Source organism: Cryptomeria japonica, chromosome 8 (genome assembly GCF_030272615.1).
Source record: "Cryptomeria japonica chromosome 8, Sugi_1.0, whole genome shotgun sequence".
NCBI lineage: Eukaryota > Viridiplantae > Streptophyta > Pinopsida > Cupressales > Cupressaceae > Cryptomeria > Cryptomeria japonica.
This window is the reverse complement of record NC_081412.1, coordinates 580803486-580827951: the sequence shown is the minus strand read 5'-3', so window position 1 is coordinate 580827951 and position 24466 is coordinate 580803486. Positions and strand designations below refer to the sequence as shown.

General features: G+C 35.7%; 1 protein-coding gene across 1 annotated transcript in view; it reads right to left on the bottom strand.

Annotated features, from left to right (window-relative positions):
• Positions 1 to 316: 316 nt before the first annotated feature.
• Positions 317 to 24466, bottom strand: part of LOC131047782 (probable methyltransferase PMT12) — a 38276-nt gene continuing 14126 nt past the window's right edge. Inside the window, exons 4-9 of the mRNA XM_057981566.2 lie at positions 13882 to 13992; positions 3857 to 4016; positions 2545 to 2802; positions 2165 to 2287; positions 903 to 980; positions 317 to 807 (exon numbers count right to left, since the gene is read on the bottom strand). Of these exons, the coding sequence (XP_057837549.2) occupies positions 600 to 807; positions 903 to 980; positions 2165 to 2287; positions 2545 to 2802; positions 3857 to 4016; positions 13882 to 13992 (938 nt within the window). The 3' untranslated portion in view covers positions 317 to 599. The remainder of the gene's footprint in view (positions 808 to 902; positions 981 to 2164; positions 2288 to 2544; positions 2803 to 3856; positions 4017 to 13881; positions 13993 to 24466) is intronic.

Below are 24466 nucleotides of genomic sequence, written 5' to 3'. Positions count from 1 at the left end.
GTGTATTGAAGGAATTCAAACTTTGGGCTATGTGCTATTTGTAGAACATATAGGCCCATTGGCTTGTGTTTCCAGATAGGTAGCAATAATATAATCATTATTTGTCCAAAGTAGGATGAAAGATGATAAACATGTGCTACTTTTATTTTACATATACTATTTGGTATTTACTCACTGTGATACCAAAAATACAAAGCTAAAAGTACATAGTATTCAATATACACATGCACACAAGATTCTTGGAGAGTTTATTGAGTTAGAGAGAGAAACGTTACAGTACACAACTCTGCATTCCATCCCTTTTTTCACCATTGAATGAGGTAAATGATGGAAATTATATATTCTTCTTGATTTCTACATTACAAGTTCATTCAAAAAAAATATGAATTAGAACCGTATAAACCAAATCTCCTTGTCTGAATACACTTCATGCCACTTTTCTTATACTGAACTGAAAATTCATGCTGCAAAATTATCACTGCAAAAAGGGTGTTGCATCCTTTGCAGAAAATACGTTCATCATAAATATGGAAGAAAAACCTAAGAATAAAACTTGGTAAATAATCTTACATGATACAATGAAAGACCAAATTAATACATTAAGCGTGCAATGGCTTCTTTTGACAGGATAGAACTTTTATACTAGCATAGGATCCCTCTTCAGTGTCAAATGTGTGGGTGCTCCATCCCATTGCTTTTGCAAGTACCTCAACTTTTGCCAAAACTGACCTAGCATCTCGAATATATGCAAATGCACCTGGACGCATAATGCGATCCATTTCTAATATAATGTCTGCTATGTTGCATCTGTGAAGAATCAAACCATAAAAAGATTAGACCAGATGTGAGCAAAGGAGATTGTGTGTTAAAACTTGAAAAAAGGAAAAAGCTATTGTATTTACCTTTTCTCCTCAACGGAGAATAGACCAGATGCATGTAGAAGATCATAGGTTCGTGGATATGTATCAAATGCCTCACACCTATCAATAAGAAGATAACTCACAACTGTTATAATACAGCATCAAGTAATATGAATGTGATTCTTGAAATGTATTCCTGTTCTCAAAAGATATTATTTGAACTGGTTCTGATGTATTAATTGTAGAAATGTCAAGTAGATCTTGTATACTTAATTATTCCTAAATGGTTTCTCTGTAAGGCTTCATTTTATAAATTGCAGCACTTCTGTGACATGAATCCTTACACTTGATGTCAATGTTTGATGAGACATGTTTTTCTGTATTGTTCCAGCCTTAAATGGTTGAAGATTGAACTAATCACATTTCATTATAGCAATGACCTTTGGGAACCGTCCCCCAACCACACCCTCCAGTTCTGAATTTTTAAGGTAAAAGAACTCAATTTGCCCTCTTCATTTTAAGATTTTCTTATTTGTTCATTGAGTTTCCAACATTGTCAAAACATTTGTATTGTATAGTATCATCCTATTTTTTGAGGATTGACAAAGACCTCGATAGTTTAATATCCTTCTACTGAGAGATATCAAGGTAAGCTTCCTAAGTCAATTCTCCCTTCATCCTTTTATGAAGATTGAACTACTCACATTTCATTGTAGCATTGACCTTAAAAAACCTTCCCTCCCCCAACCACCCTCCAATTCTAGAGTTGAATGTAATAGAAGTCAATTCACCCATTATTTAAGACTTCTCGTTTGGTCATTGAACTTCCGAGATTGTCAAACATTTGTACAGTAGGATAAATCTTGGCATCCTATGGATTCGGAAAAACATAGATCACTGTCCTACTGAAAGATATCAAGCTCAGCTTCATAAGTCAACTCCCCCTTCGTTTTTTATTTCCCTATTTGGTCATTTAACTTCTGAAATTGTCAAAACATTTCTATAGTAGGATTAAATCTTGGCATTCTAATTTTCAAGGATTAAAATAGACCGGTTGTTATTCTCTGCTGAAAAAAATCAAGGTAAGCTACATCCACAGAAAATATCTATATTGCAATGGGAACAAAAATAATAGCTGCCCTGCTAAGTGTTGAGAAAATGTCCTCAGATTTATAAAGGGGGGAAAAATCCCAACTCTGAATGATCACCATGTAGATAATCTATACCAATATTTTGGGACATTAAAGCTAAAAGTGAAGTTTGTAATAGATATGAAAAATACAGGGAAGGAAGAGAAACAGTACCAATCATGAGCAACTCCAATCAGCCCACGGTCATAAATCACAGGCAACGTATTTGGTCCACTTACAGGAACCACATTCATTACCCAGACATCAATATGCTGGTCCAATACTGCTGCAGCAAATCTGAAATAAATAGAAAACAGACTGGCGACTAAGAATGTTTCTAACTTGCACTAGTGATGTGATGTCACAACTGTAACATAAGTTTTAAAATACAGGAAAATTCATTAAGACCTAGAATTATTTTGAACAAGATTCATGCATCATAACAAGCCACATCCAATTCTCTGATCGACATAGACTAGTCTATAAAACTCAGAAAAATAGGAAATTTACCCTAGAAACTATAATCAAGTTCTCAAAAAAACTAAGCAAAATACCCTCCAAAGCCTGCCCTCATATCCATCACATTTCTGAAGTGCTGTCTCTTCCATCCAAGACCACGCAAATAACCTTCCACAACCATTTTCATGTAATTTGTTTCCGCAGTATAGATTTCCTTCTTTGCCATAAATCCATCTAGTTGGACAGTCTCCAGTCTATCTGGAATTGTATGCAATCGGTCTGGCCAATTTGTCAAATTTCTTCCAAATCCATTTTCAGGTAATAGTGTGATACAAGCTTTCAATGGTACATACCTGCAAAAAAAAAAACAATGATCAGGTTTTAATAACTTGATGTTTGAAGGTTATGTAATGTCCCTTTTTATATATTTTCCTTAAATAATAATTATAAATATACATTTATCCTAAAAATCATAATTTTGATTATATAAAATGGATTTAAAGCTTATCTCTAAAACTTATCCTTTAGCCTCTTCCTTAATTCTTCTTTCAAATTAGCAGCTGTCCCCTTAAACGTCTCTGATAGGAGTCTGATTTTCGCCCCAATTAGAGGTTTTTGTCCACTAACTTAACAATGGAAATTGTAATGTTTCATCCTTTAATTTCTGATCTTTAAAGGGTTTCATCCTCGGTTTGCTGAATAATTCACAAGGAAAAATATACAATGGCTTCAAAAAATAATACCCCTTTCCTCTTGACTCATCTTCTTTATATGGTCTTTCCTCTTGATTTACCCCCACCTTTTTAATAATATTGATTATTATCATTGAGTGCTCCATTTATTATCCTCCTTTCCTTAAGGTAGGAGAAAGGAAAGACTGCTACAGCAAATATAAAAATGTATTTGAGGGGCCATTAAAGAATAAAAGCAATGGAAAGAAAAGAGAAATACCAAAGAGGAATGGATTTTAATTACCCTACATTAGATGTTACTAATCTGATAGTTAAATCTCAGATTATTTTGTGTCAATATTATTCTTTGTTTTAGAGCATATACAGAAATGTCAAACTCTTGGACCAATTCAAGCACTACTATGAATATCACTACCAAAGGTGGAAGTGTATGTAAGGACAAGGTTTTTGCTTGTCCCACACTTCGATCTTGATTCTGTGCTCTGGCAGCATCCCTATTATCTTCTTCTTAATGGAATTGCAATTTATTGAAACAGATAGCATTCTTGGCTTTTCCCCAATGCATTTAAGAAATGGAAATCAACCTTATTGAGAGCAAGGTTGTAGCTTTTAGTACCAATAGAATTATGCTAAACTAAATGTGTGCTTCAATACCTATTTTATTGCCACTCTTAAATTTATTACCATAAAATATTCCAGGATGTTTTTTGCTTACCAAACATTATCTAGGTCATCCTCCACATTACATAAAGGAGGCTGGGTTTCTGCATCTCGGCTAACATAACAAGTGTTATTGACAGGTTTTTGCCAAATTGCAATATAACCCTCTTTCTTAACAAGCTTCCAGCAGATTCTTGTAGCAAGATCCTCCATTTCTACAAACATAAATAAAACAAATTCAGTAATATTTTAGAAGATGAGGAAAAAGACAGTAGAAATGTCATAGGCGTTGCTAGTAATTGCAAAAATGTTACTTTACAGTTGAGTTTCTGTAACAGAGATAAGTATCTGATAAAACTATATTTCCAAATTTATGTCATAGGCATTGCTAGTAATTGCAAAAATGTTACTTTACAGTTGAGTTTCTGTAACAGAGATAAGTATGTGATAAACTATATTTCCAAATTTGATAAGTCTGAAACAAAGAGCATAATATTACATGATGCCAAAAATTGAGGAGACATTGGGTGACCTGTTATATAAAAGCAGCTCTACCAGATATATATACTACAAAATTTAGATATTGAATAAAAAACGAAGTTACTGGAATCGTGGCTCAGGGTCTAGGTTTGAGGCCGGGTTCAAGCTGGGTCCAGAGCCGGATTCAGTTCGACCCTGGGTTCATACTGGGATTATAGCCGAGTGAAATTGCCGGAAATCCCTGCAAATAAACAGAAATCACTGCAAATTACCGGGAATCAAAGCAGATCACGGGGAATTTCTGGACTCATCCTACTTCTTGCCGTATTTAACTGCCATTTTCGCTGTATTTAATCTTCGATTCTTCAGTCGCCGTATTTAATCATCATTTTTGCTGTATTTAATCATCAGGTACATAGTTTTGTATAATTTTAGGGATTTACCATAGCCGCATTTAACATAGTATTTTTTCATTTTATTTAAAACTTCAGTTTTTTTAAATTTATTTTTATATATTTAATAATGTCTAGCAAAATATGTTTTTTATTTATTTATTAATTTTTAAGTTTTTTTTTTGTGATGGCGTACAAGGGCGGCAAGTGCAGAGGTCGAGCTAGGGCATTTGTGCCCTAGCTCGTGTTCGTTTTCAGACAGGGGGGGGGTTCTGATCGGCGTTGCTGGGAGGGGGGCGAAGTTCTTTGTTTTTGTTTGCTGCAGGTGGCTGCTCGGGGGTGTCAGGGGTGAAAGGGCCACGTTTCTCTGTCTGCTGCAGTGGATTGGTGGTGTCGGCAGGGTTGGGAGGGCTCGTGTTTGGGAGCCTTCCTAGGTGGAGATTGGGAGTTGAGAGGGTTGGGTTCTTTCAGGGGGAGGTTTTTTCTTTTCCCTTATCCGGTAGGGGTAGGGGTTCTCTATCGTGCATGATGGCTGGTTCGTGAGAAGTGGCTTCAGAGGCTTCTCCTAGCATGGATTTTCGAGCAGCATTGGATTCGAAATCCCCGAATCATGGTGTTAAGACTTTTGATAATAATCTTTTTGCTCCCGACTCGGGGGTTGCCGGCGCTGGTGTATCCAATGGATCCCAGATTTCGAAGTTTAACGGCTGTCTGGAGAGATGCAAAGAGAGGCCGAAATTGGTAATTCCGCTGAGATGATTGCAGAGGATGTCGAATATTTTTCAAAGAATTCGCTTTACTGCAAATTTTTGGGGATGAGGGTTTCGTTGCAATTTCTGGAAAATTAGGCTCAGAGGACTTGGGTGCCGGAAGGGGAAATGGAGATCATGTTGCTGGCAAACAATTACTTCATGGTTACATTCAATTGCATGGAGGATTGCAATAGGGTCTTTGAAGCAGGCCCATATTTTTATAACCAGGTGGGGTTGTTCATCAAATCTTGGCATGCAGGATTTAACCCTTTAGAGGAACTCCCGAATTGGGTACCAGTTTGGGTTAGTTTACCTTGTTTTCTGGTGGAATTTTGTCGGGAGGATATGCTGCAAATGATAGCTTCATTGCTTGGGAACCCTGTTGGATCTTCATCACAAACCTTGGGGAGAAAGGTAATGACTTCTGCTCGTATCTGTGTTGAAATTGATCTTAGTAAGCCTTTGCCAGATGCTATAGATATGTGTGTGGGCTCTTATTCTTGGGTCCAACAACTGGATTATGAGACCTTACCATTTCGGTGTTGCCTATGTCATGAGTATGGTCATTTGCAGCCCAAGTGCCCTAGGTCTAAACTGGTTGTGCATCAGCCCCAACAACCGTCCCGTAACCTTGATGGGGCTGATAAAGGTAAAACTCCCATGTCTGGTGTGACTGTGGGGGCTGATGGCTTTGTCCTAGTTAAGACAAAGAATAGGAACCTTGGACAAAAGAGATCTCTGCAAGAACGTCAGGAGGAGGATACTTTTAACAAATTTGAAGCTTTGGATGACCTTAGTCAGCAGGAGGTGAACCCGGGTTTGATCCCCTTGGATCATAGTGCAGTAGCGTTGATGCCTGATAGTGTAAACTTGGATCCTACCCAAGGTCTGCAGGAGGCTGGAAGTCAACAGATGGAGATGGATCAGCAAGTGTTGGCTCAGATGGGACCCATCTCTAGTGTTGGGATGAAGATAGTTGGTGGGGATGTCTTGACCCTTGGTGGTTGGTCTTGAAGAGTAATGTCTTCCTTTGCCCTATCAACTTTCGACACAACAATCTGCATTGAACGACAGCCTGTTTCATCCCTCTAACTTGTGGAAAACCTCTTGGTCGTCTTCTTTACTACCACCTTTTCTAATCTGACCAAGAAATCCGTAGTGTCATCTTCTTCCTGAAATTCCATAGGCACTTGTATTTTCAATCTTTCTTTTAACCAATTAGGTATTGTAGGTTGTTCAATACCTTCCTCTTCCTGATTACTTTACTCACATGGAATATCATGAACTCCTCGAAGAGCAGAAATCATGTCCTCTTGAAATTCCTCGTCCAAAATATCCGTCTCAATCTTTGATTCAAGTATCTCTGTGTTTGTAGGAGATGGGGGCTCTTGATCCTCCTGCTGGATTGATTCAATATTCTCCTCATGGATTGGAGAAGGAATCCTTATCTTGGCCAGTGATTCATCCTCAAGAATCATTATGCTACCCAAATTCCTAGATGTAGCAGAATGGGAGGGGCCTGATTTCTCCCTCTTTTCAGCAGGTTCTTCATTCACAACTTTCTTCCCTTTTGACCTTGTAGTTATTAGAATAATACTTTAGTATATATTTTTATTAATGGTCAATAATGTTTCTGATCTTTCTGCAGTTTCTTTTTAGAAACTTGCTCGTTGTAATTCTTTATAAACTTTTAGCTTCTATAAATAATTTCTTTCAAGTTTTTACCAATTACTTTTCGTAATATGGTATCAGAGCCTATATCTAAAATTTTCCTAATTTTTCTTCAGGGCTTGCATTCATAATATCGTGGGTTTGTCTTTAGGCAATTTGTTCACCCACGTTTGCATTCTGTTTGGTCGATTTTCTCATCTCTCTGTGTGGAAGGTTTATGCGACACGCGTTTTTAATTTTTGTGTCTGAAATTATTTTCTTCTGCACACGACCTTTTGTGTCTAGTTCTTCTGTGACCGCACATTTGTTTTTTCATCCAAAACCTCGGGTTTTCTACACGTGACTTTATTCGAGCAACCTCCCGCAACCCGCCATTCCCAAACATGACACGATTTCATGGCTTCTCCTCTGCAACCCACAATTTTTATTTTCACGTGCCGTTTTTTTCCGACAGGAATTTTCTGGCTAGATTTCTCAGACGCGTGACGGCCGCAACTTTTTATTCTCTTTGCGCGACTTTATTTTGTGTAGCTTCTCTTCCTTTTTGCGCGCAACAGATCTTTAACTTGCGATTTTTTTTTGTCCATGTTCTCTCTTGAACCCGATTTGGCTAGGGTTTTAAAGCAACGGCTCTCTGTTTTTTCTCAACAGCTAGGGTTTTGATCCCTATTTTCTGCATTTTGAACAAAATATACTATTTTGTCAGCTCCAACTAGGGTTTCTTCGAAATCCTCAGATTTCTGGTCGAAATAAAATTTAAACCACAGATTCCTTGTGGGTTTTTTGCGTAATTTTGCGGGTTTTTTACCAATTACTTTTCGTAATAGTAGAGTCATCAACTGCTTCCTTTTCCTCAAATTAATGCCCCCAATTGGCCCAACACTTTGAGATGCTCCTTCATTAGAAGAGTATGATTCTATGATGCCCATGAAGTTATACAAAAGAGCCATATTCTTTCACTTCAGCCCTTGGACTTGCTGATCAACCTACCATTGTGAATACTTGACAACTGATCGCATCAAGGTGGTTAAATTTGAGAGTTCTGGTTCCGACATTTCATAGGAGGAAGAGGCCTATTCTTGTCAAAGCGTAGCTGAGTGTGCTCTCCATCATCCTCTAGCTGGTAAGGTACACGGAAAATCTCGATTGTTCTAATCAAACTTATAGGTAATTTGGACCACAGTCTTTTCTTGAAATCAAATTCATCCACAGCATTTGCCCAAAAGTCCTCGAGATCCACTATGTGCTTGTACTTCTCTCCATTCACTAATCCAATGTGATTGTGGGGATCAAAGTTAGCTATGGAACGATAGAGAATGAAGGGATACCACTACATCTCCAGTCTTGCACTTTCAGTTGCATGTGCTGATGGATAGGATTCAACCATTTTTCCAATAAAGAATGGAAAGGAAATTGCAATCTTGTGTTTTGCTCTTTGAAAGCCCTCATATGTCTCCAATTGCCTAAGAACTTCAAGCAATATCATTTGGTTGGTGGGATAAGTCGGAAGTCAGTAAGGACATCCGATAAATCCTTGGACTCTCACATATGTGAATCTTGGATACCGAATAAACCAAGATCCATACTTGCTTATCAAGTCCTTAGCTTCCTAAGTGAGCCTCTGATGAGTTCCACCTTGCATTATCCTAGTGATGTACATAAGAAATGCGTCATTTACTCGCTTGAAATGGGACTTTTCATGAAGTTGCAGCTGTGGATAACAGTCATAGGCCTTCAACTCATTCTCACCATTACCTACTACACCTTTGCAAATCAGCCATGTGTATCTATAATTCCTTGCCAGTAGGTAAATAATGTAGGAGCTCATGTAAAAGGACTTTGTCCTTTCCAAATTTCTTAGCTGCTCATCTAGGTTGTCACTGATTATCCGAGACCAATTGAACATTTTGACTCCTCAGGTGATCTTGTCAAACTCAGATTTTTGAGCTTTTGAAATTTATACTTATGACTGATTTTGGTAAAAATCTATCCAAAACTTCTAACAATTCTTGATAAATCCTTTCCCTTGCTCAGAAAATTCACATTTATCCTCAAAAATCTTCCTTCGAAAATCTACCCTCCTTGACCTTGAGAGAGAGCTCTTCAATTTTTGAACTTGAGAAAGAATGAAGTGAAAATGACAAGTTAAAATTGATGTAAGGTTGAAAAATTCGACCATTTTGGCAACTTCACATTTTACCTTGGATTCATCAACCCTAGTCTCTTTCCCATTCTTTCCAAAATGGCAACTTAATCTCCTTGAAAGATATTGAAAGAAAGTTTCCAATTGTGCTCTTGGTGCCACTTCACATAGTTTCCATTTTTGTTTTAGGCGCCACTTCATACTTGGCAAAAATATCTTCACTTTGTCCATGCAAGCAAATGAGTTGGCATGGAATCTTTTGATTCTTCTTGTCTTCAAAAAATTTTCTCTGTGTTGGGCAATTTTTTTAAAAATATTCTGTGTTGGATAAATTTTCTTACTTCCAAACCTTATCAAACCTTCATTCATGGCGGATTTTGCCATGTGTTGTGCCATTTCACATTTCTCTTCTTGGCGAACTTTGCCATTCCATCATGCCAATTTTATCTAAGTGTCAAGGCGGAATTCATGATTGTTTTGCCATTCTTCTACTACGCTTGAGTGGACTTCCTGATTGGCAAGCCAATTCTTGTTTGGGAGGTGGCGGAGTTGATGATTGTCCAGCCATGTCTTGGCAGACTTGACCTTTAGCATGCCATCTCCCTTGGGCAGACTTCAACATCCTTAAGCCATTGTCATTTTGCCAAGGCGAAAAGTTCATAGTTTTCATGCCATTTCATGGTGGACTTCACGATTGGTTGGACGTTTTTACCAAATGCCAAGGCAAACTTCATAGGTGGCAAGCCATTGCCAACTTTTTCTATGGCGGACTTTATGTGGCCAAAGACAATGTTTTTCATCAAGGTGGGGTTTGTGATGGCCTGAGACATGGCCTTCTCCATTTAGAAAGTTTTCTTTGCCATGAACACTTGGATGATTTTTTGATGATTTTCAACCTTAGAGGGGTCATTTTTCGATTTTGAAGACAAGAAATCCACTGCCTTGACCTGACCTTTCCAAAAATAGAAAAAGAAAGGGTCCCTAAAAATAGGAAAAACTTACTAAAAATAGCCATTTCGTGGATTGTGCCCAAAGTGCCAAAAATGAAAATTCCTAAAAATTAGGAAAAAACAAAAAGCAAACTTTCCAAAAATAGAAAGTTGTCCAAACTGACTCAAATCAAATGCATTCTTCATCCTTCGGGCCCTCTAAGCACTTTGATGGCATTCAAACATTGTTCCGAGCAGGATTTCCTTAATTGACTTGGTGACCACTCAAAAACTCTAACTCCAAACTCTCAAAGATTGGCGGCTAAGAACCCTAAAAAGCAAAAACTGGGTGTCCCATTTGCAATGGGGTGATGTGCGAAAAGGTAACAACAAGAATCAAGCACTACAACTTCAAGGATATAACCAACACACGGGAGATTTCTCTACAACATCATAATAGCACTAAAATGATAAAAATTATACAATTATCTTGATTTCCTTTGAAAATCCAAGAATCACTACTAGTACAAGAAGGAAGCAATCCAAGTCTTCAAGGTCAAGATTGGAGACATTCAAGGATGTCATTAATGGTACTACATCTAGGAACCAAGGATCGAATTCAGGAATATGGAGACACGACAAAGGATTTCACATCTATTACAAGGCATTTAGTCATACTAAGGATGTGTTCCACATATCAGGATCAAACATCGCCAACGAAAGGAGAGTTCCCAAACAAGAAGATAGAAGAGTGATTGTGATCAAGTCAAATAGTTTCAAAAGAGTTAAGCAAAGTTAGAAAGTCGACTTGATCACTGAGATCATACAACTTGGGAATATGTCCCACTACCTTCATCATATCAGGCAATTGAAAATGTTGAGCATCAAGAGATATTGCCCCATCACAAACATCTTGTGATGATTTACATGTTGTGCATGATGAGGTGGCATCCGGTCATCATCCGGCCAATCAAGTTCTTCCAAGTCAGCACGTCCAAGTTCATTGAATCTGACTCCTCTAAAGGAAAGAGGAGCAAGTGACACATGGCGCTTCATTGAAAATTATTTATCGTACCTAACCTATTTCTCATTGGTTAGAACTCAAAGGAAAGACATGTTCCCATTTGTGAAATTTTATCATTGGCCAAGGAGTTTGTTGTAACAACCCCTAATTAGGGTTTTATTGTTAAATATTGGTTGTTGATTTGAGAATCAATCTGAGCCATTGAATTGTATTGAGAGCACTATAAAAGGCTCAATGCTCTCATTTGTAAAGGTTAATAGTTCAATAAGAGACAATTAATAGTAAGTAGTTAAGAGTAGAGTAGGAGGAAACTTGAAATTGTTGCCAAGTTATGTTGAAATCAATTTAATACTTTCACTGAAGTTATGGTGGATGTATGTGTTGTGTTTCTACATTTTGCATGGTTCGTTGTTACTTCTGAAATTTAGATAAAGTTCATTGATTATGATGAAGTGTGATGATATTTGATGAATCCTTTCATTCATACCATTTACACCTTGTTGATTGCAAGTTGTAGTGCATGGTTAGTCTAAACCTAATTATTACTGTGGCTAAGTTCGATTGTGAATGCTTCATTTGGATTGCGCTAGTATTGGGTATTTGAACGGATTGTTTACAATATGAAGATCTTTCACTACCTTAGGAGATCGCACACTTTGTATGGCGTTGTGAGCTAATTTTGGTTAAGTAGAAAGTAGTTTCATGAAGGATTTGTCTATCAAAACATCATTCATTATTTTCATTGTCCTTAAGAATTAGGAGTTAGCATAGATTATCTAAACCCTTTCCCCTTTTGTCCTTTTTTCATTTGAGTTTGAATTAGTTTAGGAGAAGAAACATGACATGATTAATACATCCAATGTTCATGTTCCCACTGTAGTTCATAAATGTAAGTCCCCTTGGATTACCAGCAATCACATCTATACACATATAAAGTCAAGACCTGGCTATAGGAACCTTGGAGTCACCTCATTTGATCACGAAGTTTAGCATTTAAGGAGATTTTGTTCAAGAGAGGATAAGATACTTGGTATAATGTGTTGTAAGGCATCATTAAAAACACATCAAGTGAGAGTAGACTAAGGAACAACTCAATCATGGGTGAGGGTTAAGTCAACTGTCAACCTTGGTGGCCCCTACTATAGAGTAGGGCAATTTGTGGTTTCAGACCTTTGACTTAAGAAAAGCCAAGATAGTGGTGGCCTTGTGGAACAGTAAGTTAGCTCACAGGAGTTTGCTTGCATCAAGATTGATCAATGCTCTCTATTCCAGTCATAGAGATGTCTGAAGGATGACCGTTATTTGTCATTCAGATTATATATTTGTTATGTAAAGTATTTAACGGAAGGCATCAGCTGGGGGCAATGACGCAGCTGCAACTAACATACTGCTGTTTTGCTCTCTATTCCAGTCATAGAGATGTCTGAAGAATGACCATTATTTGTCATTCATGTTTTTATTTTTTTTGTAATCTCAAAGGTGTCCCCACAACTTGGTGTGCCACCCTATTGCCGATTCTCTCGCCTCAAGGCCACACGATAACCCGCAAGAGACCCACCCCGGGTGTGGCTGGTTAAACCATCTTTTTTGCCTGGATGAAGTTTGAACCTATGTCGATCATCTGTGTCTTTCAACGGCTCAACCAACTGGTCTACACCCGGGGGTCTTATTTGCCATTCATATTATATGTTTGTTATGTAAAGAATTTAAAAGGAAGGCATCAGCTAGGGACAATGATGCAGCTGCAACAAACAGAGTGCTGTTTTCTGCATTTTTTTCCTTGCTCTTTGACATATTCTTCCCTGCAGGATTCAGCCAGGGAACAGCCCTGCCACCCCAGGCACCTTGTGGGCACATACCCCAGCACAAGACTCTAAAGCAAGGAAACAAATAGCATCTATATGTAGGCATGACAGAGTTGCCTTAAGGCTGAAAGAAAGCTGAAGCCAGGAATCTGTGAGCCTCATTGCCAATCAACTTATGACGATGAATATCAGATTGCATCTAGGAAGGATTGCCCAGTTAGGTGTGTCAACAACCATACCCAAATCTTAGCTAGTCAACTTCAAAATATACAAATGCAAATAAGCACAAATGGACTTCCCACTATCTTCTAAACACGCTCTTCTTTCTGCTCTCCACCATTGGAATATGCAAATATAAGTAAGATGACGTATGGCATATTAGCAACATATATTAAAGATATTCAATCTGGTAAAAGCATCTATCAAAGTTGATTTCATCTATATAAGGAAATAACTTAATTTCACACCTGATAGTGGATACCAGTTATTCATCCACAAAATTGATTCATATTTTGATAGGTTGACAGTCAAAAGAACTTGTTTTCTTCTTCCCCATCTCCCTTGAAAATGATATGGAAGAAAGAACAAATATAAACATAGAGCTGAGATTTCACGGGATGTGGTCAGATTACTGAGAACTTGACATACCATATAACTATTTAGCACATTGTTAATACCCATGGTAAGTTGTCTCACAAATAGCTTAGTAGACGAATCAAAGAAGAAAACAAAAAAAGGTGCCTCTTCAAGTAATCTTTGGATTCAAAATTTAAACATAACTTGTGTGCAAGAGACAAAATAATTGATAGTGCTGACTCAAAAAAATATACTACAATTCATTATAAAAAATTTAACTTTAACTTTTTGTCCTCCAATTATTGTACCTTTCCAAGCCTCTTGTTGATTTGCCTCATGTTTGTACACTGGCTGTGCTGCCCAGGCAAAATAGCCTCCAGCTCTCAACATACGATTGACCTCGAGCAATAAAAGGCCCCCTTCATCACAGAAAATGATGTATTTCAAAAATTATCCAAAACACTCAAACCTGATGTTTTGAAATTGTACCAGAAGAGATAACTCATTTTGTGTGAGAATTAAATATCTTTATTAAAAGAACCAAAATAACATAAGCAACTCCATTATAGAAATTTTTCAAATAAATATAGACTTCCATATCTGATTTCAATTGTAATGTTACTTGTAACTTGTGTCGTTTTTTCAAATCTAAATAATTATAGCAAATTACCTTAAGAGAAATGGTCCATGGTTGCAATGCCATGAAAGCATAGCTAATACAATTCCACATTACGTGGTTTCTTCAGAACAGTTGGCAGGTGACTATTCTACAGAAAATTTGAACAATTACACACAGAATCAAACATAGCATACATAGCATTATAGTAGACTTATTGTAATGTCTTCATTATTCATAACTGAATTTTACATAATCTTCAACATACTCAGACATAACTGACAACTCTAAATTTAGATAGGTATATGTTTAACTCAGAAATTATCAATACCAAAATTAATCAACAAGCATGGAAAAGAGAACATTCCCTTTCTTCCAAATTTATTAAAATCTTTCAGAATAAAAATTAAAATAAAAAATAATTCAGAACTGATAATACCAATTGGCAAAAGAAAACTTATGCCTTATTTTCTTTGACTACAATTTCTTATTTGTCCAAATGTCAAGTGATTTCAAGTTGTACAGGTAAAGTAAATTGGTAACAGAAATTGCCTGCACAAGAAATAATTACTATTATAGGCATCCCTTATTAAAGCCACAATTGCAGCAAAGGCTACCGGTGTGATCAAAGGTGCAATTGCAATAAGGTGCTTGCAATAATAACAAATACTGCACCCCTCACCCACACCGCCACACCCAACAAAGTAAAAGAATGATCAACAAACAGATTGTTCAGAAAAAGGCAAACTCAAGAAACCCCTTTTTAGTTTTATAAACTTATATAAACTTAATTGTATGGTGATTCTAGAGGGAACTCATGGGATGCTAATGTTTGCATACTTATGGCTTATTCATGATGACAAAAGAGGTTTTGTTAAGGGCAGTGTTCCAAGGGGATGTGTACCCCTAACAAAATCCCCAAATTTTCAAGACCCGAACGTCCCTAGGATGAAGGGACTTAAAGGGAAATTCCCCACCATCCCACCACCACCTAAGTTTTGGGGGGATGTTCAAGGGACTCCAAGAGTCTCCCGAACCTCCCAAAGATGTCCAAGTGTGCCCTGCAACAAAAAACTACTAAACCTAATTTTGAATATTAATCAGCAAACTTTTTTGAAATGTGTCGCAGCCCTCACACCCAAACCCTAAAAACTCACAAAAGAATTACAAATAAGCATTTAAGCCTCATTCCAACTCACTTCAATAAAATTGCAAATGAAGGCAATAGGATTGAGGTCACTTTTCGACCTTTGCTACATTTATTATTCATTATATATTTGATGAGACTATTGGACATCACCTTATGTTTGATTAAATGGTTGATTATATGTGTGATTGGTAAATTAGATCATTAATTCAAATGCATCAAAATGGAAATGATGTTAGTTATCATGTTGCCATTATGAGTTTAAACTCACACGTGACGAGAACATATTTGAGGTAGAAGTGTCCTAGCCATTTGGCAATAATATGCATGATGGTATCCTGGCGTATATGCACACACTCACATAGGACTCATATTGCATTCATGATGTTTGTGCATTGTGCATTTTCATGGTTACATAGATAATTGAACATGAAGTGCAATGATGTTATGGTTAAGTACTTGCTTGTATTGTGCTTGTTTTGAAAATGAGGTGTTAGGGAAACAAAAATGCCCACCTTTATTGCCTTCTCATGTTTAGGTAAAATGTCTTGTTTCGAAAAATAAAGAATGGTTTATATTTTACTTCAATGAAGACTATCTACTTTTGATCATAAAATAATAAATGTGTATATATCTATATATATACATGTGTATATATGTATATAGATACATGTATATATGTATATATACATTTATATATACATGTATTTATATGTGTGTATATACATATGCATATGTATACATATATATATATATATATATATCAAATGATTATATGTGAATTAATGCTAAAAATAGCATTATTGGATGCTATGTTTTTAGACTGAAAAGAAAACTGTAAGTGAAGCTATTTTAAGTCGATATGCTAAGAATAGCATTATCGAATACATAAAGTTGAACTATGGGATAGTCCATTGAATGGACTTTATAGTGAACCAAAAAACTATGCAAATGCATGCCTACGGTTGTACGAGCCAATGGAAATCAGAACTGCATCTTTTAAACGCATAAACCATTCGAACTCAAATTTTGTAATGGCTGTTCAAGCCAACAAAATACAGGAATCTTCAATTTATAAGAAATACACATTAATGCATGATCATGCAATATGAAAGGGCATTAGTTAGTAAATTTGATAGAGACCAAAAGAGCACGCAAAATGGCAAAATTAGCAGCCGCAGCCTCTATAAAATGAGATCCAACCTTTCTTCCAGGACACACAGCATTCATATATGGCTTTTATTACATACACAATGATACATTTTCACAGGAACAGTGAATTGAAGCGAGCAGTGGAGCTACTTCTGAGCTTTGTGGAGCATTTTCTTCTTTAATTTATCGTATGTAGATCTATCTCTCTTGTTTCTTGCAATTGGCTGCACAAATCAATATATATGTGTGTTGTCTCAGTCAACTACATAAATCGGTCTGCAAGTTAATGCTTCTTTTGTGTAATATATGTTCACATACATACGTACATATGTATATATGTGAATCCATATTATACGTATCATATAGATCTATATGTTTATTTGGATATACAGTATCTTACACTTGATGATTTCTCAATCTTATCATGAAAAATATGGAGTTTACTTCAAACCTGTAAATCTGATTTTTGAATCCAATTCAATAGATGAAACAATAGTATGGATGCATATAGATATATATGTGTATACACACACACATATACATACATATATATATATACACACACACACATGTGTGTGTGTGTATAGAATTCACTTTTTCTTAAAAACCGGTTTTTTTATGAGTGCAAATGCATTAAATCAGCTTCTTATGATAATGGGCCATATGCCTTAGGTAGACATACACACATCCATATATATAGCATATATATACATATGCATGTGTATACATACCTTCATATACATAATATTTTTAGACAAATTGCTTGTTCTATCTCTCTCTATATGGAAATCTCCTTCTTACCTGTTTCAAAGACATGATTTGGTTAGAAATCAATTAAGTTTTAGTTTGCATTATCATAATATAAACTAAGCATGATTATACACATTGATATGCACAATGAATCATTTAGAGTTCCAATTGCATTAAAAGAGCGTATGTGATTATGTTAAATTGCATGGTTTCATGAAGTAGGAAAAATTGCATGTAGAATCATGATACCTATCATATGCATGAAGTGTGAAAGAATTGAATTCATTTTAAAGTACATGCATGTTTGCATGAGTGAATTGCTTTTAAGGAAAGAAGTTTTATTTTCCTTGTGTGTGTGTGGTTTGTGTTTCTAGGAATGGGTGCTGAATGTAGGTAGACAAAGGATGATCCTTTTTTCAGGATCTTCAGATATTTTGAAAGTACAATGATCAAAGACATGCATTAATTGACATAGATGAACTAGCCTAACAAAATATAAATTATGTTTCTCTGCCATGTTCTGACAGTAGGACATTGCATTTCATTGTTACAAATGCACGTAGATATATCAGATTGCACCGGGGTTTCCCTCCTGCCTATGGTTTCCAGGCAGCTTGGCATTTCCTACAAAGTAAGGTATCTTTCATGTTATGAAAGATTTTGGGGAAGTGTAAGCTTCGTGGTCGGGCGGAAAAGCACCTGAGCCAAGTTCTCATCTCTCAAGCTAGCGGGTGATTGCTGACACACACACACACACACGTGTTAGGACCCGGAGGCAACTGAGAGGGGGGGGAATGAATCAGTTGTCTATTAATTTCAGCCCAAATATAACTTAATCAAACTCGATGCATAATACCGGTAAACCAAACTTAATGCCGGTTGACAGTTTAACAGTTAATAACAATACCGATGAAGTTTAATGCATGTAACAGAAAGAGAAATAACATCCACAACACATAACACAAATATTTGTAAGGGGAAAAACCATGGTGGGAAACCTTACCCACAATCAGATGATACTACTGCAGATAGTATGTGTGTACAAATGGGGTCTGCACATGCAGAAAGGCCAACTACCTAGAGCTCACTGCTCAAACACAAAATGAGAGTCACACTGACTACAATTGGATGATTAAATCCAATGATAATGTACTGCTCTGATTGTCTTCTTCAAACCTTCCTTGAATCTTCAAATGATGTCTGCGTGAGTAGCTTTGCTTATATTCGCATATACCGAATATCACAACCTTAATACCTTATGTCCTTCCTCTACCACATAATCTCACAAATGAGATCTTACATATATACCAAAACCTAAGACCAAATGTGTAGGTCGGCTTACTAAGAATATTACAATTAAATCAATTACAAATGAATCAATATGCAATGCATCATGTCGGCTCAATGCATTTACAATAATAACCAATCAATAAATCATCTCCATAACGTGTCGTGCTGATCTGGAATAGATAACGCTTGCCAGTCCATAACCTAGACCAATTTGCCGGTAACAGCAAATATGCAAACTCGATTAGACCAATAACCAAATCTCCAAAACAAGTGTCCAAACCATGTCTTCGACATAACCAAGCAATCTCCAGATGATAACAAATCATCCTCAGTGCCGGTGAACAATATAACTTGTCAGTGAACCAAATACCGGTGACTATGCATAAGTCATTGAACATGCCAGTGAACATAACCAAAGATCTCCAGAAAGATAAGTGCTGATAAGTGTTGACATCAATGACAAAACCAATGCAACACATCCATAATACCAACAACACGTGTGTGTGTGTGTTGTACCTAATATGGTGTTGATTTGGACATAAGGCTTGAGATGCCTAATTTGTACAATTACTTATATCATTTTCACGTGCTAATACCTATATTAAACACTAATTTATTGTGATGTATTTGAAATTTAATATGAATATTGAGTTATTTCTTTTGTCTTTACATTATTGCATTTTTGAGCATTTATTTATTTGTGAGATAAGTTTAAGGGGAGAGGGCCTTTACAATTGAGGAACGGTGAGAGGAAGAGCAAGAAGAAGATTGATGTCAATCTTGCATTGATTCAAAGGATTCAAAGCATTATTTAAGCCTCAAGGTAGGCTTCCTTCATGACTTGATTTTTCATTTTTTTTATTGTTGAATTTAGTAACATTAATTAGTCATTAATAATTTTAGTTGCCAATTTAGTGATTAACTTAAAGGTTTACAATTACATTGTTGTGAATTTCAATTTAAATTCATTATTTTAGTCTTACAAATGAATAATTATCATTTTTTTAATTTTTAATTCTATAACAGCAATATCTTATTTGTTAGATGTTCAATTTTTTATCATATTTTGCTTCTAAGCTTTGTGCAATCTAAAGCAAGAAAAACAAAAGTAAAATCATGTTTGACAAAGGTTAAGAACAAGGATTCATCTTTGTGTATCCTCAAATTTTGCGCTTCACGTGACCTGAAGTAAGAAAACAATAAAATTCCTTGCATAATGCATGATTTGAATTTGAATTTTCAAATTATAAAATTATGAATTTCATATCATTTATTGCAGTGCCACTATGAGTTCTCACAACAGAAGTGAGATTAGGTTGAGCTTCAAGAGGTTGAAGAAGTTGAAACTAAATCCAGTTTTGCACCTAAGGAAAGTACACAAGTAGAGCGAGGTGAAGCCACGAATTCCACCGGCAGTCCAAATGTTAAATGCCCTTCCAAAATGCTACAAAAATATGCTAAGTATCCCTTCGATCCTAAGTCACCTTTAAAACAATTTGCAACTAAGTTACAAACAAAGCCTAGGGCATTTGAGGGCACGAGTTTGTGGAAGTGCCACTTATAATCTTAAATTTCACAACAGCATTACTAGAGCTAATGTCCACCTCCATATCCAAAGCCAAGGTGTAGAAATATGTGAAAAGGTGACATAAAACATCAAATATAAGGCTGAGATAAGTAACTTATGAGGTGGTAGAGAGTGAAGAAGATGGACCTGCGTTTGCTTCTACTATTATGGAAAGACTGTATGTACTTATTCTAGTTTTTTCTAGTTTGGGAGCTATGAAATCTGGAGAAATGTAGGATGACTAGCAATGCTCTTAACCTGCTAGGTCCCTTTTAGCATGTGCTATACCATGGCCTTACGCAATATTATTCAAAAGCACAAGATCCCTTTTATCACAAGGCCATATTAGACAAACATATTAATGTGATTTTTAACTGCTCTGTTCTTGCAGCTATGAGTGTGTTGAAATGCATTTTAAGAAAATAAAAGCTGTGGAATAACAAGTCTGTTGTCCTAGGGACTCTATCCAAAAGGAATTTTTAAGAAGTTTTAGGAAATGGTGGCTGTAAGAAGGTTTAGGAGGTTAGTCATCTAATCTATGTGGTCGTTTGAATCAAAGTGCAACCTTCGGAGATATTAGGGCTTCCAGATAAGGAAATGTTGATTATGTTCTGACGATTGGAAGACATGCAAGCTTTCTGTATCAATTTAAAAATAGTTGTGGAAATTTTGTTGGTGCAACCAATTTGAGGGGGACTTTAGAAGTGACATGTGCATACACTCTCCCTTCTTTGGATAGAAATACCTTATTTAGGGCAGTTCAAGGAGGGAGGTGGTTCATGGTGTCAACTTTCCGGAGTTACATGTGAGCCAAGAGAATCTAGAGCTTGGTCCAAAAGGGTGTTGGTGGCATCTGTGTCTAGGGTTGACAATTTTTATGCCAATGTTGGAGGATAGGAGGCTACTAATCTTGATCAAGTCTTGATGCTTTTGTTCTAGTTTGTCATTGGCTGGTTTTTATTATATTATGGTTATTTGTAGGTCATTTTTTGTTTTATCATTGGCCTTTGGTTAGCTATTTTATGGTTCAATTTGTTAGTTATGGTTTTTATGCCACCTTTTTATTAGCTTTTATGTATCAAGCTCATTTAATAGTTGAATGGGCCAACAGATTCCCTCTTTAATAAATTGAAAAAAAAGAATGGGGACAATTTTTATGCCAATGTTGGAGGATAGGAGGCTACTAATCTTGATCAAGGCTTGATGCTTTTGTTCTAGTTCGTCATTGGCTGGTTTTTATTATATTATGGTTATTTGTAGGTCATTTTTTGTTTTATCATTGGCCTTTGGTTAGCTATTTTATGGTTCAATTTGTTAGTTATGGTTTTTATGCCACCTTTTTATTGGTTTTATGTATCAAGCTCATTTAATAGTTGAATGGGCCAACAGATTCCCTCTTTAATAAATTTAAAAAAAAGAATGGGGACAATTTTTATGCCAATGTTGGAGGATAGGAGGCTAATAATCTTGATCAAGGCTTGATGCTTTTGTTCTAGTTTGTCATTGGCTGGTTTTTATTATATTATGGTTATTTGTAGGTCATTTTTTGTTTTATCATTGGCCTTTGGTTAGCTATTTTATGGTTCAATTTGTTAGTTATGGTTTTTATGCCACCTTTTTATTGGTTTTATGTATCAAGCTCATTTAATAGTTGAATGGGCCAACAGATTCCCTCTTTAATAAATTGAAAAAAAAGAATGGGGACAATTTTTATGCCAATTTTGGAGGATAGGAGGCTACTAATCTTGATCAAGGCTTGATGCTTTTGTTCTAGTTCATCATTTTGCTGGTTTTTATTATATTATGGTTATTTGTAGGTCATTTTTTGTTTTATCATTGGCCTTTGGTTAGCTATTTTATGGTTCAATTTGTTAGTTATGGTTTTTATGCCACCTTTTTATTGGTTTTATGTATCAAGCTCATTTAATAGTTGAATGGACCAACAGATTCCCTCTTTAATAAATTGAAAAAAAAGAATGGGGACAATTTTTATGCCAATGTTGGAGGATAGGAGGCTAATAATCTTGATCAAGGCTTGATGCTTTTGTTCTAGTTCGTCATTGGCTGGTTTTTATTATATTATGGTTATTTGTAGGTCATTTTTTTTTTATCATTGGCCTTTGGTTAGCTATTTTATGGTTCAATTTGTTAGTCATGGTTTTTATGCCACCTTTTTATTGGTTTTATCAGCTAAGTTACCAGTTCGGGTTCGGATTCGGGTAGGGATTCGCAGATTCGGCAATAAAAAAAATTCTTGGGTACGGGTATGGGTTCGTCTATATATATATATACACACACACACACATATTATATATATGTTCAATATATACAATCCATACAAAAATAAAATATACAATGTGACTTTCCATACATAAATGATAAATGATAAATGATAAATCCATAATTGCCAATGCCAATAAATATTCATATATAGCAAATGTAATCAGTAAACTAATAACTAAAGTCTAATATCATATTCATAATTTGCAAAAAAGATAATATTCAAGTTTCAAGTCTTTTTTAAAAAGTCATAAAGGGGCAAATTAGAGTTTTATTATTAAAAAACTATTTTAAAAAGTATTTTTTTATTGTTTTTTGACCCATGGGCCCCGTTTTTGGGAACCCACTGGCTTGGGTTCACGCGGGTCCTCCTGGGTTCACCTGGGTTCTTAGAGTTTTATGTATCAAGCTCATTTAATAGTTGAATGGGCCAACAGATTCCCTCTTTAATAAATAGAAAAAAAAGAATGGGGACAATTGCCACAAGAACCTAAAAATGACAAGTGTCACATGTAAACTTGTAGGCCAAAATGATACGAAGCTAACCAAAATTTTCTAAGATTTTAAATGTTACGATTAAGGTGCTATGAACCTTGTAAAATCTATGTATTTAATTACTTATAATATTTTTTGTAAATCATTCATAAGGAATGAGCGATTTCCCATTAGTAGTAATTATTTTTTACCATCAAAATTTTACCAGTATGGTTATTAATTTTATCGACAATAAGCTTCTATTCACTAGAAGAGAATCTTGGATGTCATGGTGATTTTGGGTGCCCAACTTCCCATGAGGCTGGTTGTTTTGTCGCCTTGTGTGGCTATTATTAAAAATTGGAATATTTTGTGGTTAAAAGAAACTAACAACCAAGTGCCCAAATCAAGTAGGTGAGTGAAATGGTTGTGACCTACACTTTCTGATGTCTTAGATATTTGGTTTATTCAAGGAGGGGTGTTGGGATTTAATTACCAACCCGGATTTTGTGTTTAGGGGGAAAAAAGCTATATAAACATGCTTAAGGTGATAGTGAGGCAAGGCAACTAACAAGCAAGAAATTTTTGTTTATATATGTGTTTAGGGATTGAAGGTTTAAGAGGAGAAAGGATTGTATGTAATATATATCTTGAACATCTTCTTGGTGGATTTTTTCGTTAAAAGGGTTTCTCCACATAAGAACGGTGTCATATGGTTTTTCTTCTACTCCATACTTTTCTTGTGTTGCTGACTTAATTTCTTACAATCTCCATTTGGTTTTATATGATTTAAGATTATTTTTATGGTTTAATAAATTAATTCAGATTTCCATAGTGTTCACCTTCATTTCTAACAAAAAGAGCAAGTCTAGACTCCTTAAAAAAATAAGTCCGGTCTGTATTCAGTACTGCAATTTAAGACCTTCAAAAACAATCATTTTATTAGCAAAGTGTGACCTTATTCCCCAATCATAAGGTTGGTGCTGATTCATGGAAAAACCTTTAAAACCAACTAAAGTAAAATTGATGAAGTTTGTTGGTCCCTAAAATAAATTTTCATTGACCATGCCTTATAGGGACCATAATATCCAGCCCCACTATAGAAGATATCCTATCTATCCTTATAACAGCTTATAACAGTTCTTGGTATATATACAGGCAACTTCTTAGGAAAAATGGTTTTCTTTTGACTCAAAAAGCCTACATTATCTACTTGTTGATCAGTTGTGTGTCCATTGTGTCTTTGTAATTTTCCAATCCTTCAATCTCTTTTCTCCCTGCTCTCCATCAACACCAACCTTCAAATCCATTGTCAAGTGGATTGTAAAATTCCGTTTAAGATATAAGATTAGTCATTCTCTCTATAGTTTGATAGGACTGTAGCAAGGAAGATTAGTCCTTAACTCCTTCCTAGGACTATTTTGTTCAAGGTAATTTATAATTCATATGACAAATCTAGACTGTAGAAATTCAATCTAATTTATCAACTCATTTGAAAGCTCTCTCTCTCTTTGTCTATGTTTTACTTTAAGGTCTTGTCATATATTGGAGATTTATTTGTTGAATGACTAAACTGAGTTGATAAATTTCATGGTAGCATTATATTTACACAGCAAA